Here is an 18,069-nt window from a genome sequence, read left to right as displayed (position 1 = left end):
CTTCATGTTTTAAAGAATTCAAGAAGGAAGCCCAACCGTCAACAAAATGCGTTGAAAAGGAGAAAAATGCAAGACAAACCATGTTTTTAGATCATATTTTGTAAACCACATGATGTGACAGTTGATGGTTAGATTATGCATTTAATTATTTAAATAGGAAGTCCACAATTAATTGCCACATTATGTGGTTTACAAAACATAGTTCAAGTAGATGGTCTTTTCTATGAACATAAATGACTATAAATGTAAAATTAGAAACATTTAGGCTCATTGGTAATGCTTTACAAACAGTTTTTGAAAAAGTATTTCGCAAAATAAAAACGATAAATAATACATATCAAGTGAAATAATACAATAGAAACTCGAGTATCACATGAGAATGGATCATTGAGATTAGACAACAGCAACTCCCTCTCCCTCTCTCTATCTCACACGTGATTTTTGAATTTGATGATCCAATCAGATCATCAAAGTTATTGAATTTGATGATCCAATCGGATCATCAAAATTATGTCTTCAATTATTTAAATAGGAAGTCCACAATTAACCGCTACATTATGTGTTCTACAAAATATGGTTCAAGTAGATGATTTTTCTATGAATACAGAAATGACCATAAATGTAAAATTAGAAACATTTAGGCTCATTTGGTATCATTTTTACAAAATGTTTTTGAAAAATTATTTTGCAACATAAAAACGACAAATAATACATATCAAGTGAAATAATACAATAGAAACTCGAGTCTCACATGAGAACGGATCATTGAGATTAGACAATTGCAACTCCCTCTCCCTCTCTCTATCTCACACAGATTTTTGAATTTGATGATCCAATCAGATCATCAAAGTTATTGAAGCGAATCAAATTGGGTTGGATTAATTGGTTTGAATGGATTACTGGATGTTACTTTTTTTAATACAATCAGACTACATAAATCGATCGGTATGTAAATCAAGTTAAATATCACAAAATAAAACTCCCTAGCGCACATTAGAAGCCACAGATCTAGCCCAGAACTTGATCTGTGCCTTCATGTCTTCAGCAGACTTAGTTGCACCCAAATTTGGAGGTGGCGGGGCTGCGCAGCTTTGCGCCAGCCACACCTCAGAAAGATAAGGCCTCCTAACATGTGCCGGGTTCAAATCTTCACTTGTCTTCTTTTCTTGCAACCCAGGAAGTATGTTCACCACACTAGGGCTCAACTCTTCCTTGTCAAATGTGAACCCCAAGTCCTTGAACCCTTGCAGTTCTTCAATTTCAAGATCACTTAGGCTCTTTCTCGTCGTCAGTTGATTAGGGCATCGGCGCCTCATTTCCTTAATCCCATCCGTACTAATCATATTGCTTTCCCCTTCTGTGGTTTTTGGGGGTCTATATCTTGGAATGCTAGAACATTGTGTCATGAGCCCCTGCAATAATCAAACGTAAGAACATTGTAAGATAACGACGGATTAACTATACTGTTGTTTTCTTAATAGTGAGCTGTTATTGATGCTTCAGAAAAGTTATTAGCTATACACTCCTTTAAGATTAATTTAATGCATAAACGAGTGAATTAGAGGAGTGCATGGTGACTTTTCTCAAACTATTAATCCATAATTATGATTAAAGTATATTTTTAAACTAAAAACTAAAAACATAATGGTCATAGCTAGCTAGTACCTTGTGTCTTTGTGGAACACTTTCTTGGGTTCTCTCTTCTCTTCCTAGGCATGGTGGCAAGGAGGGTGTCCTGAGCAAATTGTGACGCACCGGTTGCCCATTTACTTGACTTCTTCTGATATCACTTTCTCTATCCTGAACTCCTGTCCTCCTCCGAATACAAACCGGCGGTTGGGACGTTGTTGTCTGCAGCATCTTCTGATGCGACGTTTGCCTTGTCAATTTGCTCACGCCACTCTTATCACCACTTTGCTTCACTTGAACATTCTCCTGCCTCCCTATATGAAGCGGCAACGATGGTGTCCGAACCAAATTTGGACCAGAAAATCCACCGCCTTCTGTGGCCTTATTCATCTTCACTGACATTTCTTGGCCAAAATCTGATGAGTTGCTATGAGGATCAGAAAAACACCTTAGCATCTTCTGTTTCCTGTTGAGCAAGTTATCAAAGAACCAACACTCTTCCAAAAGATCATTGGCTTCTTCCACATTGTCTTCTTTCCTACTTGCAGATTGCTCAATTGGGTCATCACCAACAGGCTCCATGGTTCCACACAAAAGTAGTTCCTCTCGGATTTCAACCAGTAAAAGACACCCATATTTTGGCCTTTAAATTAAGCTGCAAAATAGTTATTAAAAAAAAAAAAAAAAAAAAACTAAAATTATGATCAAACACAGCTAGCTGTGGGCTGACTTGGGAAGCCATGTGGGGGCATGGAACCATGTTCTTGTAAGACATAATTTTCGGGATAAAAGCATATTTTAATGTGGAAATACATGCATTTGGACAGAGAGGGACCATGATGTGCGCTAAGTGGAGAGACGAGATAAGATTTCGAAGCAGGGAGTGTGGCACTTAAGTTCATACAACTAAGAAATATGGAGAAGGGTCAACAACTTATGTCAATGACAGGGTCGATGCCAGCACACTCTCCATGTGGTGAACTTTTGTTTATAGAGAGATGCACATGATGTTTTTGCGTATAATATATATGACAACTAAGGTACTAGGTGTCAAAATAAATACAAATTAAAGAAAACACTTCTCTCCGACGAACAAAACAATATGGAAATTGGCCGTTTTAGAAAGAACACAAACTTGTGTTGCTGAAATAAAGAGACCGACGTGTGTATTTGAACTTAGTGTAGATTATCCTATGTATTCAAGATCGAATTTTCATTTTTGTAGTTTAGATGAAATTAGTGTAGATTATCTTATCGTTCGTGACAAAGACGGAACAAGTGAAAGTCTAAAACACTTATGTGTGTGTGTATAGTAATGAGATAGTATAGATATTGTTGATTGAGTAATACTAGGGAGATCAAAATTTTAAACCAAATTTGCAAATAAAATGATGTGTCACCAATATAAAATAAGCACGTTAATCAACATTTGAGTAATAATTCAATCATCAACAACTAAATCATTTGGTTTAAAAAATTTGATCTCTCTAGCTTATCCTTGTTGATATGATGTTAATAATGTTGTCTACTATTCAAATAATTAAGTTGTCGATGTCTGTTGGACAAGTTAGTCTATGTATTTACAATAGTATTGGTAATGGCAATGGACAATGGTTCACATGGAATTTGTTTTGTTTTTATTTGAAGTGAGAATCTAATTACATGACAGGCCTAGTAACCCCAACGCAAACTTCAAGATGGCTCAAAGTAATGAAAAAGGATGAGAGTCCAAAAATGTTCAACCCAGATCACGTGTTAGGTCACAGTTCTAAGCCCATCACCTTCAAAATTCCTTTCCAATTTCCATGGGGAGATAGAGTTGACGAGCTTAAACCAAGAACAATAACGGATGGTAACTTTAATTACTTTGCTTTCACGGTGCAAGACTCATGCTCTTCAATATGCTGACACTAGCCACGGCGTGCAGAGATCATTCTTGGTCCCAGACAAGCCAATAGCCATGCATCTGAAAGAGGATCACTTACTGAGGAGCTTGATTATCCTTACAAATATCACGGACTCGCGACGTTAATTGATATTAATATTAACAACTAATTCATACACATAAAAGTACGTTAATGGTAAGGATATTACTGCAATATGTTGCTAGGAAAACTACATTTTCGTACCACATTTATGTATTATTTGATGCGTAATTACCACATCTCATTAGATGTTGATTATACTCATGTTGTTGCCCAACTTGCATGTATATGCAGACACGTCGTTGTTGGAAGAAAATAATGTCTGAGGTTCCTATATAACTTGCGCAACCACAAGTATTGATCAGTGATCTTCATTATTGCTTCAGAAAAAAGAGGTGCCTTGTTTTTTAGGATTAGAATTCACCGCTAACTCATATATATGAACGTCGCAACTTTATAGAAAACATGGAAAGAAACTGTGAACTTGTTTTCATTAACTTGCCTTTCTTCTGTCATGTCATTAGTCTCTATCCTTGACCAAGCGTAACAACATATATTCAACTTGCGTTTTCACTTTAAGTAACAAAGCTAATCGTAATTAGATTTTATTTTTGGATATTTAAGATTGTTTTGGTTAATTTCGAGTGTAGATTTCAATTTTGGTCCTTGAATATTTAAGGATGAAAATTTACTGTAATTGGACTTAATCGAGTTGGCTATAACAGGGTGTACTTCTCTTCCCACGCTGGACTAAATTAAACAAAAATTAAATTGATATGTCAAGTAACATCGTAAACTTTATAAAAGACGAGTGATATACTTACCACATTTGTACTACCTTTCTAATAGAGGTAGGGCTCATCAACACTTCTGGGTCCTAGCTCTATTAGATGGTGGAAAATGTGACAAGAATAACAATTTTTTATAAAAGAAATCTAAAGAAGGGTTAACTGAAGTTTAATTTTCATTGAAACCAAGAACTTGTTTTGGTCAACTCTTTGTTTCACCAGGTTGTTACATGAACAAATTCGTACACGCATAGTAAGTTAGTAACCAATGCAGTCTTTGAAAATTTCAACGTTTCCCTTTAGAAACAAGTCTAGTTATTTGTAGCAATTGGGCCAAAGTTTTTACCAACTTTCGCGTGGTTGCCAACAAACATAAACGCATATAACCAACGATCCGACAAATTTTGCAAATAAATCTGAGATTTTGACCAAACTAACGAGGAAACATCAAACAAGATCTCACTGCATGCGAACTATAGTTCACCATACTTTCCAAGAGCTAGAGCTAGCTGTTTAACCCTAAAAATGGCAGAACCACCCAAGATCTCCTCAAGCTTTCACTTAGCCATGTTCCCATGGCTTGCCATGGGCCACATCACCCCATACGTTCACCTCTCCAACGAGCTCGCTGCCAGAGGCCATAGAGTCACTCTCTTGGTGCCCAAGAAAGCTATCCTTCAGCTCGAACATCTCAACCACCACCCTAACCTCATCACCTTCTCTCCAGTCACCGTCCCCCACTTCGATGGCCTCCCCGAGGGCACTGAAATCGCCTCCGAAATACCCATTCACAACATCCATTTTCTTGCCGCTGCCATGGACCTCACACGCGACCAAATCGAACACTTCCTGAGCGCAAACAAACCCGACTTTGTTTTGTACGACGCTGCACATTGGGTGCCGGAGATTGCGAGGAAAAACGGCATCAAGTCCGTTTGTTACAATGTTGTATGCGCTGCGGCTCTCGCTATTGCGCTTGTCCCAGCGCGTCAGGTCCCCAAGGACCGGCCTATTACAGCGAAGGAGCTAGGGGTCGCACCTGCTGGGTACCCGTCAACGACTGTGGTTCTCCAAGGACACGAGGCCCGGTCGTTGACGTTCATAACGGAGCCGTTTGGGGACGGGATCAGATTTTACGATCGGACCATAATTTGTATGAAAGAATGTGACGCTTTGTCCATTAGAACGTGCAGAGAGCTTGAGGGTGATATGTGTGATTACATGGAAGATCAGTATAAAAGGCCGGTGCTTTTAACTGGTCCTGTTTTGGGTCTGGGATCCGATAATAACACTGAACAATTAGAGGACCGGTGGGCGAAGTGGTTTGCTGGGTTTGAGGCTGGATCTGTGGTGTTTTGCGCATTCGGGAGCCAATGGGTTCTCGAAAAAAGCCAATTTCAAGAGCTCGTTTTAGGGTTTGAGCTAACTGGGTTGCCATTTTTTGTGGCTCTGAAACCGCCGTTGGGTTGCGAGACAATTGAAGAGGCATTGCCGGAAGGGTTTGAAGAGAGGGTTAAAGGGAGAGGCGTGGTGGTTGGGAGCTGGGTGCAGCAGACATTGATTTTGAACCATCCAGCAGTTGGGTGCTTTGTGAACCATTGTGGGTTTGGATCAATGTGGGAGTCTTTGATGAGTGACAAACAGATTGTGTTGGTTCCACATCTTGGTGACCAAATCTTGAACACCAAATTGCTGGTTAAGAAGCTCGAGGTTGCTGTGGAGGTGTGGAGGGAAGAAAGTGGGTGGTTTTCGAAGGAGAGTTTGAGCAAAGCTGTTAAAAGTGTGATGGATAAAGAGAGTGAGGTGGGTGTTATGGTGAAGAAGAACCATGCAAAGTGGATGGAAGCGTTAACAACTCCTGGGTTTATGAGTGGATATATCGATAGGTTTGTTCAGAAGTTGAAAGAGCTTGTAAATTAGCTTCTACCAGTTTTTATTTTTATTTTTATTATTATTTTGTAGTTGCACGTTTGTTCTTTTTATTTGCTTGTCTTGTGTTAAAATTTAATGTTACGTTTTAATTAGGCTTCTACACTGTAAGAAACATTATTTGTCTTAGTATGTTGGGGCTGGAATTATTTTTATTAATACTATAAGAATGTGAGAACGAAGTCTCACACCGGTGAAAGACCAAATTATGCAAGGACTTGTAAGCGGTTGAATTACTTCATATACTATCAATTGATTTTATGGTAAAACTCCAAATTTCTTCATGGTACCAGATTAAGTTGGCTCACATGTGAAGCTCAATGGGCACACATGCTTAACATCACCCATTTATATTATCTACATGTGAAGCTTAAAAATTCACCACACGTAAAAGAGCTAGTACGAAGAATAGGTAGTTACTCAAACCCAATTGCACAGCCCAAAGAAGTTGTGAGTTCTAGCTTTGTTCATTGTACAACTAGGTTAACGGGTTCTTTCACAATTACTCTGTAAACCACTTCAAATATAGAATAATGAGATTAACCAAGTAAACAATTTGAATTAGGCAATCCAACTGAATGCCTCATGTTAATGCACTTGTCCAAATGCAGTCTAAAAGAATTCAACAGAGAGAAGGAACTGGAAGTGCTTTCAACTACTAGTACTACATATGCAATATCATAAAACCAGGTCACTCTATACAAAACCATTCTACAGAATACCCGACTACTTCACAACGACCTAAAAGATGTCGAAATAGCTTTAATGTCATTTTAGAAACTTTTCGCATCCCGAAATCATCCAATCACTCTTCAAACTCAGTGACGTCCATCACATCAGTCATGACATTCTGATTCTGCGATTTACGCAATTCATCAATATCAGCGGCTAACAGTGGATCATCCTTCACTTTATCTGACTTCAATTTCGCAGGGCAAGCTGATAGGAGGAAAAACCAAAAGGGTTTAGCAATCCCACCAAAGTATAAGTCCAACTGATGTAGGGGAACAAAAAATAAATATACCTGCAACAGGGCATCGTGTGTTGTTTTCCCGTAAGTAATGCATGATATGCCCTTTGTCGTAAACATGCTTGCATACGACACTGCATTTGGGGGAAAAAATACACCAAGAAAAAGCTTTAACATTAGAAAGGTCTACAACAGTGTAGTATTAGCTAAAGTAAATATAAGAAGGGACTGGAAACGCCTAAACACACATAAATACTCAATGCTAGAAGTCTTATGCGACACCAACATTCAGCAAAGACTGTAAATTCATATTTTCCCAAAAAGGAAAAAGATAAATGTCTGAAGTAACTGATACAGCACCTGCGAACTGGATGCTCCAGTTCAGTGACAGGCTTTCCACTTAACGGACAAGTGACATTCAAAATACTGCTTTGGTTGCTTGTCATTACAATGTCCTCCTGCTCTTCACCTGGCATAGGTTCTCCTGCGTGATGGACCTTCTGCAGAAAAATATTAAAAACTCCAACTCAGAAATAAAAACCTGAGACAAGCAAATAACGTACATCCGTTGTAGAATATTAACAATAATAATAGCTTCCATTCCTCGGTACGATACAGACACTTTCAATTTAAAGAATACTTTCTCTGCTCCTCGGCAGATTTACTGCTAAAGTTACACTAAACTATAAACATTTGCCTAACAAACAAAGAACACTATGAACAAATAATTTTCATAAGAACTTACTTTCCGCTACTTCCACTGTATATTTTCATAACAGAAAGATTGCAATCATCCCTTAACTTCAGGTTTACAAAAATATAAAGAGGATTAAGCATGAGACAAAATTATGAGGCACAGAATGACGGAGAAATGAAACATGCAGCAAAAGAAGGATTTGAAACCCAAACATATGTAGTAACCTTAACAACAGTCAACACAGATGACTGATCTTACAAGTTTCAAAATGCATCAGACGAGGTATAATTTAGATACCAATGAAGCACTTAATATTCCTTCCCAAGCATGGAGATACATACCACAGAAACAATTGTCATAACAAGATATTACCGCAGAACTATCATACAACATAACCTATTGTCATAAGCTGAATTAAGCCTTCATTTGTCAACAGATACTAGCATACTCGCCCACCATATATGGTCTTTCTACCCTTAAACAAGAATAAGAAAAACTACAATAAACAGTATCTCCACAAATCATATTCATTTGGGACAAGATATAACACCTAAAACTATCAATTCTCTTTGGCGTAAGACCTGCTATACTCTAATAAGTGGTTTACTTCTCCCAACACCTTGCAGTTACAATTATACTCATATACTGGCATACAGCACCAAGGTTACAACGGCCATTTAGTCTAAGGATTGGCAAACATTAGTCAGAATAGAGCTTAACCAAAAAACTACTTGCTCAGTTAATGAAATTTTATACCCCTTTAGCCATAGACATAAATAACATTCCCTTCAACTCAAGAAATAAAATAATTACACAAACTATTGCTAAGTTAGGCAGAAAAGTGCTTTTAACAATTGTTTGGTTTCTAAACTAGTTAGCATCATTCCAGCCTGTCATAAGAAAGTCGAGGTGAAGTTTATTACTAAAAACCAAATAAGAAGCATTACTAATTCATTGTGCTTACTTTAGTATTGGCCAACAGCATCGTCGAAAGTTAGCGAAAATTTTCAAAATCTTATTCTGTGCATTTAAAGTAACAAAAGTTCATACCCAGACAGCTTCCCGGAATTGACGTATCAAAGGATGGTTTTGGGGAACTGAAGATGAGTTTGCCTTCAGCTGTGCAACCTCATTCTTGAACAACTTATCGAAATCAGTAAGCTGGCCCATAAACAACAAATCAGTCAGTCAAGATCGGGACAAGAATAAGCAAAGTCATTGAATGAGAAACAAAACATGAAGAAGAAAATTCCTAGCACCTCAGGCCCAGGTTGGTATTTATGTCCAACAGATTCAATTGCTGACGAAAAATGCGAACAGTCTTCATAAGTAGCCACCAATTCAACAACGGCATTTTCAAGCTCCTTCACCTGTCACAGTTTCGAGTCCTCATATCTCAAGAAATAATTCATATCTTCAATCTATGATCTACGACGGAGCATTTTAATCACAATTACAATTCCATTTTATCTTAACAGTTTCTAGCCAAAGCATGTCCAAATGGCAATACATTAGATAAACCCAAAATTTCAAATTACTCAAAAAATTCAAAACTTTGCTAAAGTTTCAGGCTTTTAGCAGCACCTACAAATTTCAGAAATTAAAACCACTTCTCGTTTAAGGACATTACCTTCTCAAATTGCTTAGCCCTCTCGAAATCGACTGCAATTTCCTTCATCAAACTGAAAGCTTTCCCAATATCCTGAAACCAGAGATAATCTTCCATAAGAACAACAATAAACTGCTTTTTTTTTTTCCTACAAAAATAAAAAGGCATAAAAATTAACAGCTTACGGAGATAAGAGACTGGTTGTCCTCGTGGAGATTGACGGTGGCGGTTCGGATCCGGCCCGTGACGCCATGAGTGCGAGAGGTCGAGGCCATGGAGGGATGAGGGTTGTAGGGGTTTCCGACAACCGGGTTCGGGCGAACCGGTTGGCTGATTGGCGGGTTCTTCGCTGGTGGGAGCGAGGGCAACAGTTCTCGAGTACAGACTACAGAGATATATGGGCAATTTTGGAGGGAGACTGCGGAGTAGAAAGAACAAAAAGTACGAAACGGCATCGTCCATTCCTCTTCTGAAATGCGACGAGTCGTATATCACAAGGCCAAAGCGAAACATATCCCATTTTGATCTTAGCCTTATACAAGATTCATTGGCATGATCCAACGGTCGAGGTTTCAATATATACATAGAGTCACTCTATTCTAGGAAAACGTACCACGGCAACTCGCATGCTGCTGCAATCTCGTTCCAACTCCATGTGCCTATCGATCCCTATATTTAACTGATATGTCGAAATTAAATATCGACGAAATCTGTTGATTTTAATTGAAATTTCTATCGTATCAAAGAAATTTTAAACACTGCTTTTAAATACTAAGTAGTAGTCCTAAAATACCAACTAGCTATTTATCTAATGTCACTTCTATTTCTAATGTTAAATCCAATTTCAAATCTCTCACGCCATTAATAAAAGGAAACTGGTCGATAAGATAATCGCTCGTTCAAATAGTCATGTGTTTGTTATTTATGTCCATGTTGCAACCATAGTTTCGAAGTCGCTCACAAATGCACTTGAATTAAATTCGATTTGGAATTTTATGTACTGGTTTTGGACTTTCTTCCTCTCTTTGTTGCCAACTTTTGGCTACTATGTACGGAACAGGGTTCAATTATATACTATTATGTGTAAGTTTGTATTTTACAGGACATTATATATTGAATCAGAACATGATTTATCGATAAATATCTTTTATATAAGTTTTTCTTCCAAATTAGAACTAGGTCATGAGAACGCCCCAATACAAATGGGCGAACCACCTCATGATGCAACGGTCCGATCACGATGGTCGTAAATGGAAGTCAACAACATTTTTGAAAGAGAGAGATCGAGGGCCGAGAACCATTTGCATTCCTTGTTTGGTTTGAAATAGAATATAAACTTGGACTTGGAGGTTGCCTTACTAAAGCAAAAAGAGATGATTAATATGGTACATGATATAGCGAGGATTAATAATTAGAGATTCAGACAGTTAATTGGGAACTCAAACTCATAACTAAATGTACTAGAAACTCTTATGAGTATTACGTGTTATATTAAGAATGAACGACTTTATGATTAACATGTCTAATTTTTAATTGCATATTACAAAAATTTACCTATTATAATTTGAATAGAATAGTAAGATTCCATAATCGTGTTCCAGTATTGTTGACTCTAAAAACTATTTAACCTATGTGGTGCGCAAATAAGCTAACTACGTCATTTGGTTGAATGCGTGGCGTGGCGTGCCAACTAGTCGGCTGAGCTCGGCTGGGGAGTTAATGAATGTTGATGTGGCATTGGGCACGCTGATGACTTCTGAATCTTGCGACTGCGGTTGAGGACGGAACACGTCTCGAACTTCAAGTTCTAGAGCTAGAAGACAAGGCTGCTAGTTTTGCGAAGTTCAATAACAAATTCGGCTTTCAGTGTGCCAAATGTTGTAACCTGGTAATACCTCTCTTCACCGAGAAGGCTGATGAGATGGCCTCTTCCAACAAGGACTCGAAAATTCTTGCTGACGGAGACTTGGATAGATAACTAGTCGGTCTCGAAGTAATGTTGTTTATCCAACTGAAGGTGCTCCTCGGTCAGTTGATTATACAGCTCTAGTGTTGTTTATCCAAACTAAAGATGTTGCCGATTGCCAACTTGTTTATTCAAACTAAAGGTGTGTTGGCGGAAAAAAGGGTAAAATAAAAATCTTAAGATGTTTGAAAGGTTTCGCGTATAGCGAGAGGTTGCGCAGGGCATATTTGTGTGTTGATTTGGAAGGATCTTGAATGATGTACTCTCCTCTCTATTTATAGTAGCAATTCCTCATGACCGAAGTAGAATTCTACTCAGACTTCAAATCATTGATCAAATCCAAATAGCCTTCGGCCAATCCTAGTTCATGTGGGATTCTAAATCTAGCTTTAATATATATACATACATACATATATATATGTATGTATGTATGTGTGTGTGTGTGTATGTGTGTGTGTAATATTTTGAGCACATATGTATGTATGTATGTGTGTGTGTGTGTGTGTGTGTGTGTGTGTGTGTAATATTTTGAGCACTATATGATCTTATTCAACTATTCATACAACATTAACTGTACAAAAAACTGATTGTCTCACCAAAGAATCTTGATTGACAGCCAGCAAACCACCATGGAAGAAATAATTTAAGACCCAATTATGAATCTAATTAATTTGATTGAATCATCTCATGTCACGGAGATCAACTTATATGACATACCAGTGTTCAAAATTAATAAGAAGGATTGCTATACAAATTGACTTATATTTTCCTTCTTCATTGTCTCTTAAAGATATGTACTGGCTTGCTTGTATGAGTGAGCAAATTAATTGCAATGTAATTAATTAACAGCCGAGTACGAAAAATAAATTCTAAGATGAACATCAAAATTAATTAGAAGCAATTTCATGCAATCAAACGTACATTAATCACATATAACCCCGTAATATTAAACACTAAACCCATTAATTACCAAAAGAAAAAGAAAAAAAAAAGATTAAACCCATCACTGCATGCCAATCAAAGAAGCATAGAGCTCCTCAAGTTGCTTAACCTCATCATCCTCATGCGGCTGCAAGCTAGAACTCCCAACACCCTCATCACTACAGTTAGAAGAATCAAATACTGAACAAATCACAGGATTATCAGGAAACACTTGTGATTGTTGGTTCAAGGCCAAAGCAATTTCATGAGCCTTCTTAAGCTCGCCTCTAAGTCTCTCAACATCTTTCTCAAGCCTCATCTTTTCAGCTAGGGTACTCTCCAACTTCGCTTGGATAGCACTGTAGTCAAACTCGAGGCTTTGTGTCTTCCACCGAGCGCGCTTGTTCTGGTACCAAATCGCAACCTGTCTCGGTGGGATTGCAAGCTGCTTGGCCAGCAGGAGCTTGCGCTCTGGTTCGAGCTTGTTGTTGGAGGCAAAGCTTATCTCTAGGAGCTTCACTTGGTCTTGGGTTAGCCTCTTTTTGCTGTGTTTGAATTGGTTTTTGTGGTTTGAGGTGTGGAAAAAATCCATGATTTAGTTGATCTTGCTATCTCCAGCTGGCTATAGAGTTGTATGATAAGCTTAGAGATTTCTGAGATGATCTCAGTTGAATATATTTATACTTAATTATGTTCTCTAATTTACAAGTGTTTGAAAACGTGAGAGAGAGAGAGAGAGAGAGAGAGAGTTCATATCCCTGTGGGTTTTCACGTGGGATGTAACCCGACCTCCCTACTTCTGCAATTTTAATATGTTATAATTATCTTCTATATACATGACTTTTAGGGTTTTTTTTTTTTGAAAACTAGTTTTTGTTAATTAAAATCAAATAATATAAGCATTAATTCCCTTTCCATATTTGTAGTGTTCTTGAATTTTTAGTTGGCGTGTGACTGATGTTTGAATGAGTGTATAAAATTGACCTGGTTGTGATATTTTTTATTTTTATGGTGCAATTCATATATTTATTTTTAGTTTCAACGTACATTTTTTATTTTCGATTGTTAGATCAAATGAATTAAAGAAAATTAAAATAAAAATAATAATAAGAGGTATGTGAAGGATAAAAACAAGAATGCGAATATCACCTTTTTTTTTTTTTTTTTTTTTTTTTTCTTTTCCAATTTATGGGATGTTCCCAAAGGAACCATTTTTTCTTTTGTTACAGTGCAACAAAGACTTGAAGCTAACCTGAATTGTGGTTTGTTTATCATTGATCAGGAGCTGCTTATCAGTTATTACTACAACTTTATAATGCGACTTCTCAATTTCTCATTTGATTTTTGTTTTATTTTTGTATAAGACTTGCTTTGATTTCTTGAAAAGACAGGAGAAGCGCTTCTGCTGACTTTAGACCGATTAGCCATAAATAGTACCTCTAATCTCACTATGTCAATACTCATGGACGACGGGGTTACCAAGTTGTTATAAATTTGCCGCCATGTCAAATCATGAAGACTTCGAAATATCTCCTTCTATTCTACTCCAATTTCTGTTTAGTATCTTTGTTTGGATCTAATTTTTTACTTTTAAAACTAATTAGTAACCTTTTATGGGTTACATGAGTGCAAATTTGCTATATATAGTGGATCATCAATTTAATCAAGTTTTATGAATGTTGTGGAGGAGAGTTTTGAACTTGGATTGTATTATTATTATACGGTTTAGTTGGGAAATGCTTTTATATGACTAAATATGTTTTTAGAAAAAATGTTTTTGAAACTAATCTTTAACAAAAATGCAGGTTGATGATCTATGAATAGGAGATGTTGTGCAAGTATCTACATGAATTATCAACCGGCTCTACAAGCACATTGAAAATTCATCTTAGAGTCGCTCTGCCGATTGGAACACTTAGAAGAGCTCCCGTGTCAATCACTTCAATTCCTCTCTTTAGACCATCTGTAGCACTCATAGCTACATCTCTAACTCGATTATTTCCTAATAGTTGTTGTACTTCACAAGTCACATTAATTTGTTGACCAACAACATCTCGACCCCTAACTACTGGAGCGTGTAAATATTAGGCATTTTGCCCGGTGGAAAAGCTACATCCAATATTGGGCCAATGATTTGAGCGATACGCCCCAAGTTATTTTTATTTTTTATTTTATTTTATTTTTTGGGGTTTTTATCACAAACGGTACCTAAAATTAACTCAACTCATCAAGATGGTTTCTGAAATTGAAAATTGATCAACGTTATCCCTAAAAATAAGTGTCGAAAATCAATGTCGTCATTCTATCACAATTCCATCAAAAACTCTGTTATGTGTTGATGTGGCACATAAATAGATCCCACAAGACTAATTAATATTGTTATATGGATTAGAAATACTTTAAAATAATAATAAAACAATTTTTATTTTTGGATAATTAAAAACATTAAAAAAAAAATAGTCATCTCCTTTTCCCACCCGAAGAAGCTGCACCCCTCCACTTTGGCTCTGAATCAGGAACTATATGCCTAATATCCAGAAGCCCAAAGCCCCTAATATTGTATTGACCACACAATGAAGCAACAACAACAACAAAGCCTTTTCCCCTAAGTGGAGTCGACTATATAAATTCTAGAACGTTATTGTGCTCGGTTCTATGTCACGTCTTCCGTTAGATCCAAGTAACCTAAGTCTTTTCTTAGAGTCTCTTCCAAAGTCCTTTTAGGTCTTCCTCTACCCCCTTCGGCCCTGAACCTCTGTCCTGTAATTGCATCTTTTTAATTGGAGCGTTAGTAGGCATTCGTTTCACATGTCCAAACCACCGTAACTGATTTTCTCTCATTTTTCCTTCAATTTTGGCTACTTCTACTTTACCTCGGATATCCTCATTCCTCATCTTATCCTTTCTCGTGTGCCCACACATCTAACTAAGCATTCTCATCTCTGCTACACCCATTTTATGTACGTGTTGATGCTTCATTGCCCAACATCTTGTGCCATAAAGCATTACAGGCCTTATTGTCGTCCTCTAAAATTTTTCCTTGAGCTTCAGTGGCATACGACGGTCATACAACACTCTGGATGCACTCTTCCACTTCATCCATCCAACTTTCCGTTCTTTTGCAAGATAGATCCTAGGTATAGAAAACGGTTGCTCTTGGTAATACAGTCGGAATGTGCATCCCAACCTCAAAATTCAAATACAAAGTTCAAAAATTAAATTGAAAATGTAATAAAATAAATTAGAAAATGTGAAATTACGGGAAGAAAAAGCAGATTAATGGCGGCATTACCGTTGGAATGCGCTTCCCAACCTCTGTAATGAGTATGTCGATGCCATTGATGATCAGAGGGTACCTGGGCTCTAGCTTGTGTTGGTCAAACCCTTGCCCAGCCAGAAAAGGCAAAAGATTGGACGAAGTGGCTGAAGTTGGAGCTTGGTCAACCTCGAAGGCTGTGCTCGCAGAGGCACAAACGATGGGTCTACTATTGTGATTACTCAGATAGGAGAGGAAGAAGATGATGAACAATTTTTTTTTTTTTTTTCCTTTAACTTTATTTTTTTTAAGTTTTTAATTATTTATATATTTTAAATCCACATAGCAATATTTAATTATATTTATGAGACTTAATTATGTGCCGCATCAACACATAACATAATTTTTTATGGAATTGTAACGGAATGACCACATTGATTGGTGACACCAATTTTAAGGATGACATTGATTGATTTTCAATTTCAATGACCCTCTTGATGAGGTGGGTCAATCTCAGGAATCATTTGTGATAAAACATTTTTTTTTTCAAGTGTAAGAACCTCGGGACCAGAAGTAGTAGGATTTATTCTCAGAATAAAATATGTCGAAATTTTTTGCGAAAATTATTGAAATAAAAAATAAATGTTCGATAGCAAAACAAGTTAAATTGATCAGTTAATTCAATAAGAAATAGGCCTTAGCGCTTATGTGCTTCCTGCAAGAAGCGTTTTAAGTACTTTTAGAATCCAACAACATTTTCTCTTAATGAGCTTTCAGTCATTTAAAAGTACTTCCTAAATGAGCCCATAGTTTGTTAATCAACACAACAAGAGACTCGCATGTGGTCCAATATCCTAGTGAATAGGGTGTTGCGTTTCCACCCATGCCTTCGAGTTCGAAACTTTCACCTTCTTAAATTATTGTAATATTTCGAACCCTCTCCCGTCTCCTTAATAATAATCATAATATATATATTTTTCAAAAAGCACAACAAGAGATTGGAACTTAAATTCTATCCTTTTTTTAATTTGGATTCATATATACGTCATTTCAAGCGTTAAAAATTAAACTCACTGCTACATGTGACCCTTGGACTTTTAAGCCAAATTTCATAGTTAGTTAAAACTGTACTCTTTTGTATATTTTGTTGCAGTCCTATTAGATTAGAAATGTGATTATGTAAATCCTAACATATCTAGGATATCCTTATGGGATTCTACCATATCTCTTAGATTAGATATTATTTTATTAGATCCTAAAAGGGTACAATGAGGTGGAATAGAACACACCTCACAATTACACATCTCTCTCTCTCTTTACTATTGCCGCACCCTCTCTCTCTGGCCTCCATAATATTTGTCAATATATACACACACACACACGTTTCATGCATTACGCAATTTTTTGCTATGTGGAATTTGTGAGTCAAAGAATCGAAATAAATTAGAAGCAATTTAGAGTTTTTCAAACCCTACACATGTCCAAAAACAAAAAAAAAACAAAAAAAAAAAAAAAACAAACAAAAAACAAAAAACAAAACAAAACATGGATTTTTTTTTTTTTTTTTCAGCACCGCCACACCACCTTGACACTATGCCGAACCACTGTGCTGGCTTGAAGCCCGGCAGCGTGGGGAAACGATATCGGATTGACACGTGGACAAGGCACACAGCCCTTTGGGCTCGCTGCCCTATTGGAAACCAACCAGGCTTTGGCTTGGGTTGCATAACCTACGGGCTTGAAGCCCTAGTCCAACCCAAGCCCATAACCCATAAGCCTTTGGCTTGTTGGGCTTGCTACCGCCCCGACCCGCATGTACCGCAGCCATCCCTACAAGCTGGGCTTATCCCACGGTCCAAAGACTTAGCCCTAGCTTCGGTTGCGTTTGCTTCTGTGTACCTTTTGGCCTAAAAACGCTAACTACTTGTTGCTGGGCTACCCAATCCCTGAGTTAGTGGTTTGCAGCCAAACCCGAGGCCCAAAAGCCTCTAGGCCTTTGCCCTACTCACAGCTCCCAATCCTAAATGTTATTGGGCTATGGTTTTTCGAATCCAATGCTAATTTTTGACATTTTAAATAATTTTAATCTGAATGATATTATTATTTTTGCTTCCATGATCGACCCCGTATTGTCCCGATCTATTGAATTAATTAAAAGTGACCAACAGTCCATTAATCTAACAAGAAATCCAAAATTATTGGCCTAAATATCACTTTTGGACATTAACGATTCAATAATTTATTTCTCTTCTTTGAACTATTGACATCCTTTTGTAGGCCCGAAGCTCTCACACTTGAGTTCTTGAAGTAACTTAAATCCACTACACTTAAATCTACATATTGCATTATGAGTTCTTGTAGGAACCTATCTTTTATGAA

At 37.2% G+C, this 18,069-nt stretch overlaps 4 protein-coding genes across 4 annotated transcripts; 1 reads left to right on the top strand and 3 right to left on the bottom strand.

Annotated features, from left to right (window-relative positions):
• Positions 1 to 983: 983 nt before the first annotated feature.
• On the bottom strand, positions 984 to 2,211 carry LOC137714564 (uncharacterized). Its single transcript, XM_068453754.1, has 2 exons — positions 1,666 to 2,211; positions 984 to 1,412 (listed from the first exon to the last, which is right to left on the bottom strand). Exons 1-2 carry the CDS (start codon positions 2,209 to 2,211, stop codon positions 984 to 986), a joined length of 975 nt encoding a protein of 324 aa, XP_068309855.1.
• A 2,656-nt stretch (positions 2,212 to 4,867) lies between these two features.
• LOC137714873 (UDP-glycosyltransferase 79B6-like) lies at positions 4,868 to 6,262 on the top strand. The gene has a single exon (XM_068454032.1). It carries the CDS (start codon positions 4,868 to 4,870, stop codon positions 6,260 to 6,262), a length of 1,395 nt encoding a protein of 464 aa, XP_068310133.1.
• Positions 6,263 to 6,810: 548 nt separating this feature from the next.
• On the bottom strand, positions 6,811 to 9,962 carry LOC137716301 (E3 SUMO-protein ligase MMS21). The gene is made up of 7 exons (XM_068455738.1): positions 9,733 to 9,962; positions 9,569 to 9,640; positions 9,198 to 9,308; positions 8,989 to 9,099; positions 7,602 to 7,741; positions 7,296 to 7,375; positions 6,811 to 7,210 (listed from the first exon to the last, which is right to left on the bottom strand). Exons 1-7 carry the CDS (start codon positions 9,820 to 9,822, stop codon positions 7,077 to 7,079), a joined length of 738 nt encoding a protein of 245 aa, XP_068311839.1. The 5' UTR covers positions 9,823 to 9,962; the 3' UTR covers positions 6,811 to 7,076.
• A 2,554-nt stretch (positions 9,963 to 12,516) lies between these two features.
• Positions 12,517 to 13,026, bottom strand: LOC137714563 (homeobox-leucine zipper protein ATHB-52-like). Its single transcript, XM_068453752.1, has one exon. The coding sequence runs from the start codon at positions 13,024 to 13,026 to the stop codon at positions 12,517 to 12,519; it is 510 nt and encodes a 169-aa protein (XP_068309853.1).
• Between the last annotated feature and the right edge of the window lie 5,043 nt (positions 13,027 to 18,069).

Source organism: Pyrus communis, chromosome 14, assembly GCF_963583255.1.
Source record: "Pyrus communis chromosome 14, drPyrComm1.1, whole genome shotgun sequence".
NCBI classification, from domain to species: Eukaryota; Viridiplantae; Streptophyta; class Magnoliopsida; order Rosales; family Rosaceae; genus Pyrus; species Pyrus communis.
This window is presented reverse-complemented; position numbering and strand designations above follow the sequence as displayed.